At 46.5% G+C, this 15,159-nt stretch overlaps 1 protein-coding gene across 1 annotated transcript in view; it reads left to right on the top strand.

Annotated features, from left to right (window-relative positions):
• Nucleotides 1–4,644: 4,644 nt before the first annotated feature.
• LOC149327588 (uncharacterized) overlaps nucleotides 4,645–15,159 on the top strand; it is a 32,854-nt gene continuing 22,339 nt past the window's right edge. Inside the window, exons 1-3 of the mRNA XM_089564920.1 lie at nucleotides 4,645–4,658; nucleotides 6,418–6,603; nucleotides 10,256–10,598. Of these exons, the coding sequence (XP_089421046.1) occupies nucleotides 4,645–4,658; nucleotides 6,418–6,603; nucleotides 10,256–10,598 (543 nt within the window). The remainder of the gene's footprint in view (nucleotides 4,659–6,417; nucleotides 6,604–10,255; nucleotides 10,599–15,159) is intronic.

The following is a 15,159-nucleotide window of genomic DNA, read 5'->3' as shown; positions in this document are numbered from 1 at the left end:
CGAAATTCCAAAAAAGCTAGCACAGCCTGACTTGCTTTTCAAGTGGGTAATGCTAAAGAAAAAAACCCCGGTGTTGTATAAAACAATTCGGACGGATGACCAAATGCCATATCTGTGCGAAACTTGAACTCGAACAATCCACCGGTGTAGCTGAGAGAAGCGTTCTACTGCGCTCCTTTATTTCCTCAACTATCTGTATATGATACTCGCATAAGTAGACGCCGCTTCAAACGCTGCTGCGCATTCTGATTTCGTTTTTAAGCACCATTCTGTTACACTAAAACGTTGTATTTCCTTACACTTGTAAGCCATGCAAAGTGCGCAATACATTTTTCACATCGAGCACCACATTGCAATTAGCGGATATATTTGTGGTTTTAAAAATTACTGCATTTTCAGACGATTACGAAAGTAGCTCCTGCGGAATGCTTGGCGCCGAGGCTGGAGTCCCGCCTCGCCGTTCTGTAAAAGCAGATGTTATGCCGACGCCAGGATTCTCAAACACGCTACACCTTCAGATGACCCTGGACGGGGGGGGGGGGGGGGGGGGGGGGATTGACAGGAAACCATGAAAACACTTCCGCAGTCCGTAAGCAAACGCACACCGCTTTGCAAGGATGGGGACCTCGCTGGGGTGGCGGGGGTTCCTGTTTTTGTAGCTCGACTAGCTCTCCCCAACTGATCGGCTAAACGAAGTTAGATTAGCTGGAGGCCCGCCTCCTAGTGCGGTTTTCTCGCTTCATACGTGTCACTCGAAGTTCCATTGCCCGTGGTTCCGTACACTAAGCAGGCTAGAATAAATGGGCCCCTTCTCCTGCTGTCGCGGGTGGGGCCCTTGACTGCAGACCCCCTAGCCCCCGCCTTAATCCAGCGCTACCGTGTTGTGCGAAAAGACAAATTTCGGTCGGGCTAGTTGGTTCATTTCCGAGGAAGGTTACAAACTGCACAAAAGGACGAGGACAGGAGGTAAAGACACGAACACGACACCAACCGTTCTCGTGGTGTCCTGCTCGTTTATTTACCTCATGTCCTTTTGCGGATTTTCTGAACTTCTTCGATAATTACCACGTTAGAGCCGAGAGAGAGAGAGAGAGAAAGGAATTTTAATGAGGAAAAGGTGGAGATGTCGGCCGGTGGTGACATAGCCCTGGCCTGCTACTCCACGCAGGGGAAAGGGAAGGGGAGGAAAGGGAAGGAGCGAATGAAGGTTGATGATGGCATAATACAATGAGTTTCACGGGATATGTCTACACACACACACACACACACACACACACACACACACACACACACACACACACACACACACACACACACACACACACACACACACACACACACACACACACACACACACACACACAAACAAACACACACACACACACCAGTGTTGCCACGACACATAAAAAAATAGTAGTAGTTTTTCTCGCGAAAAATCAGTAGAAATCTGTAGATTTTTATTTTCAATTTTTGTACTCAGTTTATGAGCCCACGAATTCAGCTCTTATATGGTTTCGAAATCATGCACTTTAAAGCTCAACGCCAAATCCAATAAGTAACCTCGACGGGTGAATCACTAAATTATAAGTACTAACATATCGAGAACTCAAGACTTACATATATTACTTACCAGGTGAGCTCGTAACGAAGCGCGCACGCTGAACTTGATGCGTGACCTGCCACACGCGGTATGTACTGCGGTACACAAGCAGCAACCGACGTTACTAAATTTGGCAGCAACCGACAACTTGACTGGACTATTCAGAACTAGTAAGTGAGTGGGGTCCTATTCTCCTGTAGAACAGAGTAGGCGCTCGAAGCGCCGTTGGTTCTGGTTCGATAGTTTTGGTTTCATAGTTGTGGGGTACGGTAGTGCACCCACTTTGACAAATTCACCGCCTCACCTTTTCCCCACTTTGCTCAAAGAAAAAGGTAGCGCCACGTTTGAGAGTCCAACCTTACTAGATTGGAAACGCAAGAATGTATGTTAACCTCGGAGCCAACCGCATTTTTTTTCGCTCGCTAGGTGGCATCACATTAATACAAGTTCTGTACTGAAAAAGTAGCAGCTTTTGCTTTCGTTTCAGTAGAAAAGCAAGAAAATCAGTAGATTCAAGCGCTTTATCACTGAATCAGCAGAAAATTTTTAAAATCAGTGGATCTACTGATAAATCAGCAGCCGTGGCATCACTGAACACACACACACACACGCACGCACGCACGCACGCACACACACACACACACACACGCGCGCGCACACACACACACACACACACACACACACACACACACACACACACACACACACAGAACACTGGCTGGCACTCGCATCGCGGTTAGTAGACGCACATAAAACTGGTGTCTGCAACACAAACACCGACACATGTCATTAACCATGTAGGTAGTGCACAGGCGGTCACAGACGAGTATCCAGGCCTGTTTCACTCAAAAAGTTGAGCACGGCCTTTATCACACGCCACCAATCAGAACGTCTCGCCCTGCCCTTACAAAAATGGGCGTTGAGTTTCTGGTGTCATGTTCATGCATTCCTTGTGACACATTAGAAAGTCACCACGAAGTCAGGTATTCATGTCTTTCGACAATAAAAACTCAGCAGAGACTCTTTTTCGTTAACACGGAAGATTTCCTTATGTCATCGGCCATCAGACACTCAAGTGACTTTTCTCGCCGTTAACCCCCATGCAGAAATATACCACAACAGATTCAGATATTATTTCACACGAATTTCTCTCATGCCATTGCCTTTGTGGTACGAACAAAGGCATGCATGAAATAAATGCAGCAAGCGCCGGAGGCACTAAGAGGGAAGGGGGTGCATGGGGGGGGGGCGCTATAATTTACGCTTTTATGACTGTGTCGGCACTCTAGAAAGAGAGAGGTTGTTTACTGGTCAGTGAAGGTTTTTTTGAAAAAAAAATATGCTTGTCGACAGCTATTGAAACATTACACGGAAAATTCGATTTTTTTTTTGCTCTTTAGTGTCCAGATTAGTGGCCGTTACCTGTGATCATTATTCAATGCGATGAACGTACCGCGCGGTGGCGTTAATACGAGTGACCAAAAAACATGCTACCAGCAAGGATGAAAGGAAGACTTTTCTTTTTGTCTGCAAAGTGCAAGATATAGGCTTGAAGACACTGGTATATACAGCAACGAACAACTTAATATTAGGGGTGTGCGAATATCAAATTTTTCGAATACGAATCGAATACGAATACTTGATTCCGAATATCGAATCGAATATCGAATAATCAAGGACAGATGCATTTAACCACTAGAAAGCATTTATTTGAGCACCCAAGAACATCACAGTTCAACTATCGATGATTAAATGAACACAAAAGGTGTGTGTGGCTGCACAAAAGTATCAAAGTCTCGAACATTATTCTTAGAAGAGTGGAAATATCAGAGAGGATGGCTAGTACACAGCATTGATTAAGGCTAGCTTGCCATCAGCACAAAAGCGCGTTGCTAGGATGAACATATAAGGTTGTCGTGAAGGAAAACCAGCTGCTTCACATGGTCAGGCAGAAGTAGCTCCTTTCTAGCTGAAACGACTCCTCCAGCCATAGAAAATGCTCTCTGACTTGGCACTGACCTGGCAAGTATTGCGAGGTACTTCGTGCACAGCTCTGACTATTGTAACTTCGCAGGTATGGCCACAAAAAAGCTCACCACCGCAGTTAGCTACGCCATGGCCCTTGGAAAAATTCGAAGGAAAAATTTTCCTTCATCCATGCGCATTGCTTTGGGTGCCGCCATGTTGTTATGTCTCTGTCGATAGGGTTTGCGGACCGAAATGAACGCCGGTGCTCACAATGAATATTCGGATAGGTACGAATTTTCGCGTCAGGTCGAATATTCGAAACAACACGAATACTTGGATTCCGAATCGAATACGAATACTAAAAATATAATATTCGAAATATATTCGAAAATTTCGAATATTCGCACACCCCTACTTAATATCAAAGGCTGGCTCAGTCGCAGGCTCCATATAGTGCGTCACGTCGAAAGCGTAAGCGCCCGCTGTTTTCAATATAACTCCGAACAGTGCAGAAAGGAACGCAACAAGAAAAAAAAAACATGTGACAAGCATGCGATGTACCGGTCTACAAGATAAAAAAAGAAGACAGCGCAGTCTCCCGATCTTCATTCACCTCCTCATGTGTGTTTACAAGATTCAAACGTTTAGCTGGATTAGAAAGATGTGAGTCGCTAACATGCTCGCAGGTTTTGAAGCTACCTAGCGCATTATTCGAGTAATTTGTGCCCTGGAGTGCAGTTTTGCAAAACGCTGTGGCCTGTACCAAGGATTAGGAGCGCTAAGACAGTAAAACGGACAGCTGTCGCTCTGAGACTTGTAGTTTCCCAAGCGGTTTGATACGGCCAATGCGCTGTATGTCAAGGCCCAGAATACGTTGGCACTTCCAAGAGGCCTGAAAGGTCCTTCTGAACAACGTTGTTGTCCCGTGCGAGCATGTAGATGCTCGCAATGGAAAGAACAAGAAACAACTATGGCTGCGCATATCACGCCACATAAGCTGACTAGTTAACGTCTGGTGGCGTGGTGTAGGTTAATAAAGAAAAAAAAAGTGGCGTGGTGTAGGTTAGCGTGGTAAGATGGGGAGTCTGAGGTCAGCGGTTCGAATCCTCGTCAAGGCCTGCAGTTTTTATTTAACTTTTTTTTGTTTCTTTGTTTTCGCTCCACTTTCTTTATTTTGGCTTTTATTTTGCATTAGTGATCCCTATATTTGGATCAGGTTTTGCAACGGCAGGTAGGACACGAGAAAGTCAAGAAAAAATCATCAGAAAAGCATAAATTAAGAACACACTAGAACCACGGTGGCCAATTTGTTTTAGAAAGCCATTAGGAATTCATTAGGAAAATCACCAGAAAGTCATGAGAAAGTCATAAGATCCTAATGTCAAAAGTCACTAGACTTTCTAAAGAAAGTCATTAGATTTTTTCTTAAGGGTGGCGCCCAGAAGAGTTTCCTCAGAGAGAGGGCGAGAGTCCAGTTGTTTCACGGTCGCCTCCAATGTTCTTCTTTCAGCAGTATAGTTCGGGCACTCGCAACAAAGAAGGTGTCCAATAGTCTCTGGAGTGTGGCACTGTACGCAATTTGGGTTACTTTCGATGCCGATCTTGTGAAGATAGTGTCTGGTGTAGGCAACGCCAAGCCGTAACCGGTGGAGTAAAGTCCCATGACGTGGCACCACCATAGATTGCAAATGTAATCGTGAGCCAGCGTCAAGCTTACAGACGCGGTCCTGTTTATGACTCGAATCATGCCAGTGCGACTGCATTGCGGCTTGCATTAAATGCGCCAACAAGGCTCCAATGCCTGATCTAGAAACCCAGTAAAAAAAACCATTGGAACCAATTGGATTTCCAATGGGTTCCAATTGGTACCAATTGGACGAGTTCAGTTCCCAATTGGATCCAATTGGAATGGTGTTCCAATTGGACGGTCCATATGGACTATCCAATTGGACCATCTGGGTTTCCAATTGGTGAGCCCAATTGATCTTACCCATTGCATCCAATTGGTCCGCCGAACTGCACCCAATTTATCCAATGAATGTTTGCATGTTTGACGAAAAAGGTAGAACTAATATGGTACTTACAATAAGAGCTATCAGCAGCTTAGCCTAATAAATTGTACTCATCACGTACACCACCACTGGAGCTGAAATTAATTTAAATAACTGCGCTCAGTGGGCAAGCACCACCGGCCCCAGCATGAGAGCCTAATAAATTGGGTATATAAGTTGGAGCAGAAGTGTGTTCTCTGGATGTAGCTAATGTATGCTACTAGTGCCTGAATGTGCAGTGTTGCTTGTGTGTGATGTATGTGTGTCTGTTGGCTTTGATTTCCATAAGAGCATGTTAATCTCAATTCCGTAGAAAAATGTTGATTGGCACTCATCATCATCATCATCAGCCTGACTACACCCACTGCAGGGCAAAGGCCTCTCCCATGTCTCTCCAATTAAACCTGTCCTTTGTCAGTTGCCGCCACTGTATCCCCGCAAACTTCTTAATCTCATCCGCCCACCTAACTTTCTGCCGTCCCCTGCTACGTTTGCTTTCTCTTGGAATCCACTCCGTTACCCTTAAGGACCAGCGGTTATCTTGCCTTCGCATTACATGCATAGTGCTGATTGGCACTACCCAGTCAAAAAAAAAACCATTGGGACCAATTGGTTTTCAGACACCATTGGAACCAATTGGCTCAAACGACAACTGGAACCAATTGGTCTTTCCAATTGGTTTCTAGCCAATTGGTTCCAATGGTGCCCAAAAATCAACTGGTTCCAATTGGAAATCTCAATGGTTTTTTTTTTACTGGGAAAGGCTATCTCAATGAAAGCATCCTCACTATGTGCCAGCTGGCACGTTAGAGCCGAGATTGCTACTCAGCTAACGTTGTTTTCGTGGATATTCTTTGTGAGCGTGGAGGAAGCGGAAGAAGAAGAAGAAGAAGACCACGGCTGCCCCGAGCAGGAGGCCTCTTCGACCATGAAGAACCCGGTGGCGCGCAGAGTTTCGTTCGCCGAGCCTCGTAGCCCCGCAGAGTGAGTGCAAACCGAATGGCGTTTGGGTCCGGGTTGGTCGGCGTCTCACGACGAACGCACTGCACGAAGACAAGAGGATAACGCAGCGCCAGTTTAAGCTTTCCTTTTTTTTTTTGAAGTAGCGAGACAAATGTATCACGGGATAGACATGAAAAAAAAAACGGTGGCCGATTGGAGTATTTAGGTTAAATGCGAATTAAGTACGTTAGTAGCTCGGTTTTCGCTTCGATTCCAGTGTTCTAATTCAGTGTTCACGGATAGCAATAATGGTTTCAGGTCCGTATATATGCGGAATTGGTCATCCTCTACGTCCAAATTATTTAGGCGTTCATTTATCATCCATCCTGTCATGGAACCTTCATATAGATATGACGCTCAGCAAGGCATCCAAAGGGCTTGGCTTCATTAGGCGCAACTTGCATCTGGGCAACTCGTCTACAAAACTTACGGCATACACTGCATTAATCCGCTCAAAACTCGAATACACGTCGCTTATATGGAATCCACATCAGACCTATCTAATAAATAAAGTTAAAACTTTTCAAAACAAAGCTGCCCGGTTCATCGTAAAGAACTACTGACGCACAGCAAGCGTATCTGAAATAAAAATGTCTCTTATCACTGCACGAGAAACGTAGGTTTCTTCAACTCATGTCCTTCTTTCACAAACTTTACCCTAGTTGTTCATCCTTTTCTTCGCTACACGTAGTACCAGCTAACCAAGTATTTCCGCGACTGGATCACCAACACAAGGCACAGCCCATTTTCGCCCGCACAAATCTGTTTTTTCGGTCATTGCTTCTTCTTGCAATTCGTAACTGGAATCAGCTCCCGGAAAACATGGCGTACATCAGTGACCACGTCACATTTGTCGACAGTTTGAAGTGCTTCCTGAGGCTGTGAATGTTGTATAAGTCGCATATATCTACCTGCAATGACGTATTTGCTTCATGTTCGAATTTTTGGTGCACTCGCTGTTTGTGTATTTTCTCCGCGTTCTAAACTTTTATTGTACCCCCCCCCCCCCCCAAAAAAAAAAAATGCCCACATGGGCCTTTAGGGTAACTCAATAAAAATAAAAAAGAAAAATAGGTCCCCAGTGTTGCAGCGGTTAAGCGATGAGCCACTGCCTGTCATGATAGCTGCTGCCGTCGGTGGGACTTTGGTAGCTTGGGTTGGGATGCGATCCAGGTAGCACTTCTCGAGGAGCCTCTCACGATCAATTGAGCTGCTGCCTGACACGGTGGCCAGGGGAGCAGCCTGCCACAAAGCCGGTTTCAGGGAAGAAGACACACAACTGGATAATACGGGCAATGGCCACTGTAATAAATTGTTCGTAATACAAAAGAGAATTCTGCGTCATGTTGCAAATCTCGAAAGATCGAGTCCAATAGAAAACGCCTTCCAAGCACATTCCATCATCCGCGTAGATAACCTATACCAGTTTCGCCTTCTTTGACTAATTTATTTTTTCTCCACCCATGTCAGAAATTATTTATCTACTTTGACCTCCTTAGAATTACGCCAGGCTTTAATGCACACACCAAATCAGAATGTATGGGTTATACCATTTTTTCGTGGCAACTATAAATTACGGTCTTTAGCTCATAACCGTCCACGTACCTTAAACGCATTTCAAAACACCACTGGCTATAAAAGAAAGGAACTACGAAACTACTTTGTAACGTTGTAAATACTTGTGTACTATTAATATCATTGTTGTTATTATTTGCTGTGTTGTTTAGCTCGGTGAGCTAGTTGTGTTTGCTTCGTTGATTGCATATGTGCCATCTTTCAGTTTTCTGTTTGTTCTCATTTGTTTTCTTCTCTGTACAGCTAGGAATTTCATGACATTTGTATAGCACTGCCTCTGTTCTGTGCTTTGTGTTTTTACCATTTATTGTTATAATATCATTTATAGTTACTGATGGTTTAAAATTAGTTGTCACATGCGGTACGCTTTGCCTTGTATTGGTTTCCTGGACTTCGTCAGGCTGCGTTAGCAGCTTTTATGCAGGAAACCATCCAGAAATGTCTGGTAAATAAATTGAATTGAATTGAATTAACTGCCAGCGCACTAAAATGGCGGACGATTTAGCGTGGTTAGGTGAAAAGCGAATTAAGTGCGCTATACTTTCGATTTCGGTTCGAGGCTCATTTTTCGGGGTCAAGCTGGCCTGTGCAAGATGAATATTTTCTTTTTTTGCTCCAGCCAACGTACGCAATGTTCATGTTTGAGGTGAAGGGAGAAAAAGCGGCGGGATAGCGGTTTGACGGTGCTCACTATCACCTATAGTGTGTTCGGCAGCGCGGTGCTTAGAAATGTCACGAAATATTCGGAATCATAATAATAGCAAGGAAAGAACATGGGTTCAAAAAACGCGACGGCAGTTTGACACTTGCCGCAATCAAAAAGCGCAAACACAATAAAAAAATGGGACTTTGGCTTTTTTTTTTAATTTCTGAAAGGCGGACAATACAAAACAACCCAAAACCAACTTCAAACAGAGGTTAACAACCTCTATTTGAAGAGAAGGAAGACACTAGAGAAGCAACTCGAGCAAAATCTTTGAAGATATGGTTTAAGTGTTATCTTTGGTGGGGCCAAACTGGTTCAAAGCAAAGGGTAATGCTCACCTTAGGCCTTGAAAGTCATAATTAGTGTGTGGTCGTGGTATCTACCAATATTCATGATGGCGTGTTATGTGAAGTGCTCGGTTTTCTCTGAGGTTAGGTTATGTTTAGATTAGCACCCCGAAAATCACCAACTACTGCAGCTGCGACTAAAACAGTGGAAACGAATACAACGTTGAGTCATGTCCAAAAAAGCTATAAATATTATATTCCGTGTTTTCAGACATTATAAATTTTTTTAGCCAACGCAGACTGATGATGTTTTCTCTCGCCGAAGCAAACTGTCCAAGCGTATTTATTTCTGTGGGTTAATTTGTGGCTATGTTGTCTGCGACTGAAGCCATTTATTCACGGAAATCCCGAAAGCAAAACAAAAGCGACACAGAGTTTTTCTAGTTCGGCCTTTAGTGTCTCTTGCTCACAAGTCCCATCAGTGGAAGCATCTGCCATCGCAGGGCAGTGGAGCATCGCTTAACTGCTTCACCATTGGGCCAGTGGTGGTACGAGAACTCCAAGCGATCAATGAACGCAGGGCAGAGAGTGACCAATGAGAGAATGAAAGCCGAAATGACCTAAATCACATCGGGCCTAGCAACCATAGATTACATGGCAGTCGTATCGTTGCGTTGACATTCGTTTTTAGGTCGCTGAGCCGGCGAATCATATCCTAGAACTATCATTTTAGTTGCCCCTTTCCACTCCGCTTCTGACCGGACCTTTCCAGTAAGTGCTTCCTGTGCGGCGCCATACTTCTTGCTGGGCTGTTGCACTCACCCCATCATCATCATCGTCCACCTGACTACGACCACTACAGGGCAAACGCCTCTCCCAGGCCTCTCCAATTAACCCCGTCCTTTGCCAGCTGCGGCCACCGTATCCCCGCAAACTTCTTGATCTCATCCGCCCACCTATTTCTGCCGGCCGTTGACAGGCACCTAAAGCGAGCGTTACTGCGAGGACCGGGCGCAAATCCCGTACCATTTACGGGGATTTCCTGATTTCGAGTGCAACTGGTCAGTACAAAGCTGCGCTGTTCCAGGGACGACCGGAGCACCAAGGCGGAACGGCCCGGCACCGACGAGCAGCACCGGCGGAGCGTCTCCTTCGGCCGGTCCTCGCACCGGCACCGGAAGAGCGACCAGCGGCTGCTGGTGCGCAGGCGCTCCTCGTCGGCTGAGAATAACTGCCCCCCACCGGAGGAGCAGCTGGTACCCGATCCTCCGCTGGTGCGCAGGGCGGCCGAGGCGACGGACAGCTTCCGCGGCGACCAGCCCCGATGGCAGGAGCTGCTCGCCTACTTCCTCGTCGTGGTCGTCGTGCTCTTCGCAGTCCTAACCGTCGCCCTCTGGGACCGCAGGCTGGTGAGCGCCTTGCTGGCAGTTGCCATTGCGTTGCGATCGGTATTCACGGTGTGGCTGCACGGTTCGTGCCGTTGCACACGCTGCGACTAGAACGAAAAATTCAGGGGCCACTTTGACTGTCTAAAGTGCGTAGAGGCGAAAGCGTTTTCCGCACCACTTTCGCTGCTTTTGTGGCACTGGTGGCGTCACCTATAATTGAGTACTAATTACCAAGTGATGACAAATCACTAATTAATGGTTAATTACTGAATAATGCCTGAATACTAATTAACTGTTAATTAATGACGCTTAAGCTTCGCCTTTAGGAGTGGAACGCGACAGCGTGTTGTAGCGCTGCCAGGGAGTCCACGGAACGCCACTACCCGTTCGGCGCGATGCCTTGCCCTTTGAACTCAAAGGAAATGGCGCAGTAATTCTCTGTGGGAGTGGGAGTGAAAGAAGACAAAGAGGGCCCGTAATGAAGGAAATGAAAATTGTATTTGAGGAAAGGAAATTACGCAGTAACTGTCTCACATATCTCGGTGAACACCCGTCAAAATTCAGGGGGCACTTTTTTTACCTAAAGTGTGGTCACTGATGTGTGGTTAAGATGTTAAGCTTCGCCTCTAAGAGTGGAACGCGACAGCATTTTGCAACGCTGCCAGGGAGTCTATAGAACGCCATTGCCCATTCGGTTCTACGCCTCGCTCGTCGGTAAATTGGTTTTTGAGGAAAGGAAATGTACCTGTCTCTCATATCTCGGTGGACACAACCTCTCCGGAAGGGAAGAAAGGAGGATGGGAGTGAGCGAAGACACGGTATTCACTAGACGCGCCTTTGTTCATTCCAAACCGTCGAGCTGGCATGGCGGAGTGGATAGCATGCTCGTCTCGCACGCCGAAGACCGGGGTTCGATTCCCGAGCTCGACCAATTTCCTGCTCCGTTTTATTTATTTATATGGCCTGACTAGAAAAGTTAATTAGGCTAATTGGGTAATTAAGCAATTAACTAAGCTCAGTCACACTTACTTGGAGCATCACTATACGATCCCTTCAATTGGTTGTATGGTTACTAGGCAAAGTACAATTGGCCCCGTTTGAAATTCGCGCACTGTGACGTCACGACTGTTTCGACCAATTGAAAAGCGTGACAATTTCTGTCGACAGCTCCTGCTTACAACGATGAGGCACTAAAGGCTTCCGCCTTAAAATCGCACTGCGGCGTCACCGACCAGGCCGTATAAAGGCGAAAGCCTTTAATGCCTCATCGTTGTAAGCAGCAGTAGTCGACAGGAAATGTCACGCTTTTCAACTGGTCGAAACGGCCGTGACGTCACAGTGCGCCAATTTCAAACGGGGCCAATTGTACTTTGGCTACTAACCATGCAACCAATTAAAGGGATCGTATAGTGATGCTCCAATTAAGTTTGACTGAGTTTAGTTAATTGCTTACTTAATCAATTAGTCTAATTAACCTTTCTAGTCAGACCAGATAAATAAATAAAACCGAGTAAGAAATTGGCCGAGCTTGGGAATCGAACCCCGGTCTCCGGAGTGCGAGTCGAGCACGCTACCACTCCGCCATGCCAGCTCGATGCTTTGGAATGAACTAAGGTGCGTCTAGTGAATACCGTGTCTTCGTTCACTCCCATCTTCCTCCCTTCCCGTTACGGCGAGGTTTAGGTGTCCACCGAGATATGAGAGACAGATACATTTCCTTTTCTCAAAAACCAATTTACCAACGAGCAAGGCGTATTTGTCCGCGTTTCAGATTGGTACAAATTGTCATGACGTCACCGCGCGCGAATTTTGACGGGTGTCCACCGAAATATGTGAGACAGTTACTGCGGCACTTCCTTTCCTCAAATACAATTTTCGACTAGTGTCTACTGAGATATGTGAGACAGTTAATGCGTAATTTCCTTTCGTCAAATATAATTTTCATTTCCTTCATTACGGCCCCTCTTTCTTCTTTCACTCACACTTCCTCCCTTCCTGTACGTTGCGGCTCAGGTGTCCACCGAGATGACGGAGAATTACAGCCCCATTTCCTTTCCTCAAAAAGCGTTGCGTTCAAAGGGCAACGCATCGCGCCGAACGGGTGGTGGCGTTCCTTGGACTCCGTGGCAGCGCTACAACACGCTGTCGCGTTCCACTCCTAAAGGCGAAGCTTAAGCGTCATTAATTGGCAGTTAATTAATGCACCAACAAAATGTGCAGTGAACAATCGCGTAGCAGAATGCAGCTCTCAGGCTTTCGCCTTTCACCACTTTAGCCGCTAAAGTTCCTCGTAATTTTTCGGTCAGTGCTTGCACATGCAACACGTACCCAGCGAATTCGGTTGGAAGGACACGCAAGTTTACTCGATGTTCGCATAGCCAACCCACGATTAAACGCGACAGAAACGCTGCACGGAATGTGCTGATGATATTATGACCAGCGTGTTTTTAGATGCGAGGCAATATTTAATATGTTTTGATTAGAATAAACAGTTTTCTTTACGCCGTGGCAACAGATCCCACGTGACCCGACGTCGCACGCCGTCTCGACGCTCCCCATTGGCCAGTCGCAGATCGAACACACCGACGCTGCGACTGAATTCCAACCGGACGGAACTCGGGTCGCAGGCCGTCTGCGGCTAGACCGACGGCCCTCCCCAGTCGCAGACCGACAGAATTCGCAGCGTCGGGCTTTTCTCAGCCCATGTTAAGTTCCGACGGAACTTTCGCGAGCATTTCGTGAAATACCGTGCCTGGTAACCTATCTTATGATAATTTTAACTCGATAGTTATAGAGCGGACGTTCGAAGCAAACCGCGGTATTAGAGTGGAAAGTTGGGCGAGTTGGTATACGTTCATTTTGGGTGGAAAAAACAGCGCGAAAGGGACGGAAGACAGAGATGAACCGTCCGTGTGGTTTCCTTCATCTTTGTCTTCCGTCCCTTTCGCGCTGTTTTTTACACCCAAAATAAAGCGCGGTATCTTGTGACCAAAATCTGGATTGGTCTAAAGGAATTGACGTCACAACCACATGACATATCGCGGGAAATTCGAACACCCCACAACGATGACAGATTGCAACGGTAATGACGACACTACAAAATTCCTAATAAGTCTACAGGGTCATGACGTCATCCACCACCATTTTGTAGTGCCTTTGAAGAAAGAAAAGCAAGTACGCTGAAAACAAAAATAGACTAGTCGGGACTTCAACCGCTGGCCCTTGCGCCATGAGCCAGGCGCGCTACCCTTCAACCACCTATACAAGCTTGTGTTGAGTGCGATAAAAGGAGGTGTGTGAGCGTCTCGCGCCGCAGAGTAGTCTACAGCGTCTAGATGAAGCTGGATAATTAAGATACTGCCAACTGGGGCAACCAATTAATATCGCCGAGAAACAAAGCCTGTACGTACGACCAACCGAAAGCGGCTTGACGCGTAGCAGTGGCGACAGCATGCGGCGGCCGCCGCTACTACGCCGCAGCGCCAAGAGATGGGGCACGATATGCTGCCTGCGCCTGTTAAGGGCAACTGCAGCACTTTTTTGAGAATTTCGCGATATTCAAGGATACAAATCTATATAGGCTGTAGGTAAAGCATGACAAGTGTTTTTGCACTACCATTTAAAATAGTGACGTAATCGACAATTGAATTTTGCGCTTCTGGTCAATGCACCGGAGGAGTGCAGAGAAACTCAGCGTGACGTCAGGGAAGGTATGATTTCAAATTACCGCTGTCGTCAGTCGCATCCTGCCCTGACTCGTTAGACGCTGCCAAACAACTCTCGGCAGGGTTTGCCTTCGGTGGCGTTGGATTTTTTCCTTCAAAGCAGGCGTTTGTGCGTTGGAAATGTACCAATACCTTCGATGACGTCATCATGCGCCCCCACTTGGCGTTGTGCGCTGCGGAGAAGCTTGAAGGGCGTCCGGATTTTAATCGGCGATTACTTTACAATTTCAAGTGCTAGCCCAAAAAGACTTCGCATGCTTTGCCTTCAAGTTTGACACATTCGACCCTCTTAAGCTCGCTGATTTCTAAAACCTATGCAGTTTCCCTTTAAGGGACGTCAAGGTTTGAAGCAGAACAGTATAAAGGAGTGCGCTTTGATTACGAAGTGTGTGGGGCAGAAGAAGAGCTGAAATGAGTGTGCTTAGATGGAGTGAGTGAGAGAGCATAATGTAATGATGAAATAAAAAAGAACAGTGTCCGTGTCTGTGAAGTGATATGCAAAGAGGACTCCAGGGCACTGAAGGAACCCATTAACGCCACCGCATCATACCCTTAAAGGAGCCCTGAAAGTGGCCGCAATAAAGTTTCGGTAGGCCTGGGATGTCAAAGCACGTAGCTTCACGAATATTGTCCAGCATGAATTTGTTTGATGCGCTTCGTTGAAGCTGAGTTATCTGTTGTCAAAATCCGAATTTCAGCGTTTTCGCACGTTTCCCTCTCCTCTCGTCACTACTTGCACGCTGCAAGGTCGGCGCTTCTTTGAAGGCCCCACCTCCGGGGGCGGAGCTTCGTGGCCCGCCGGAGCTGCGCGGCTATTGGCCGCGGCCATGGTAGCTGCCTGACGTCTTCAATAATTT

This window comes from Amblyomma mixtum, chromosome 10 (assembly GCF_055824585.1).
Source record: "Amblyomma mixtum isolate Tamu chromosome 10, ASM5582458v1, whole genome shotgun sequence".
Classification (NCBI taxonomy): domain Eukaryota; kingdom Metazoa; phylum Arthropoda; class Arachnida; order Ixodida; family Ixodidae; genus Amblyomma; species Amblyomma mixtum.
This window is presented reverse-complemented; position numbering and strand designations above follow the sequence as displayed.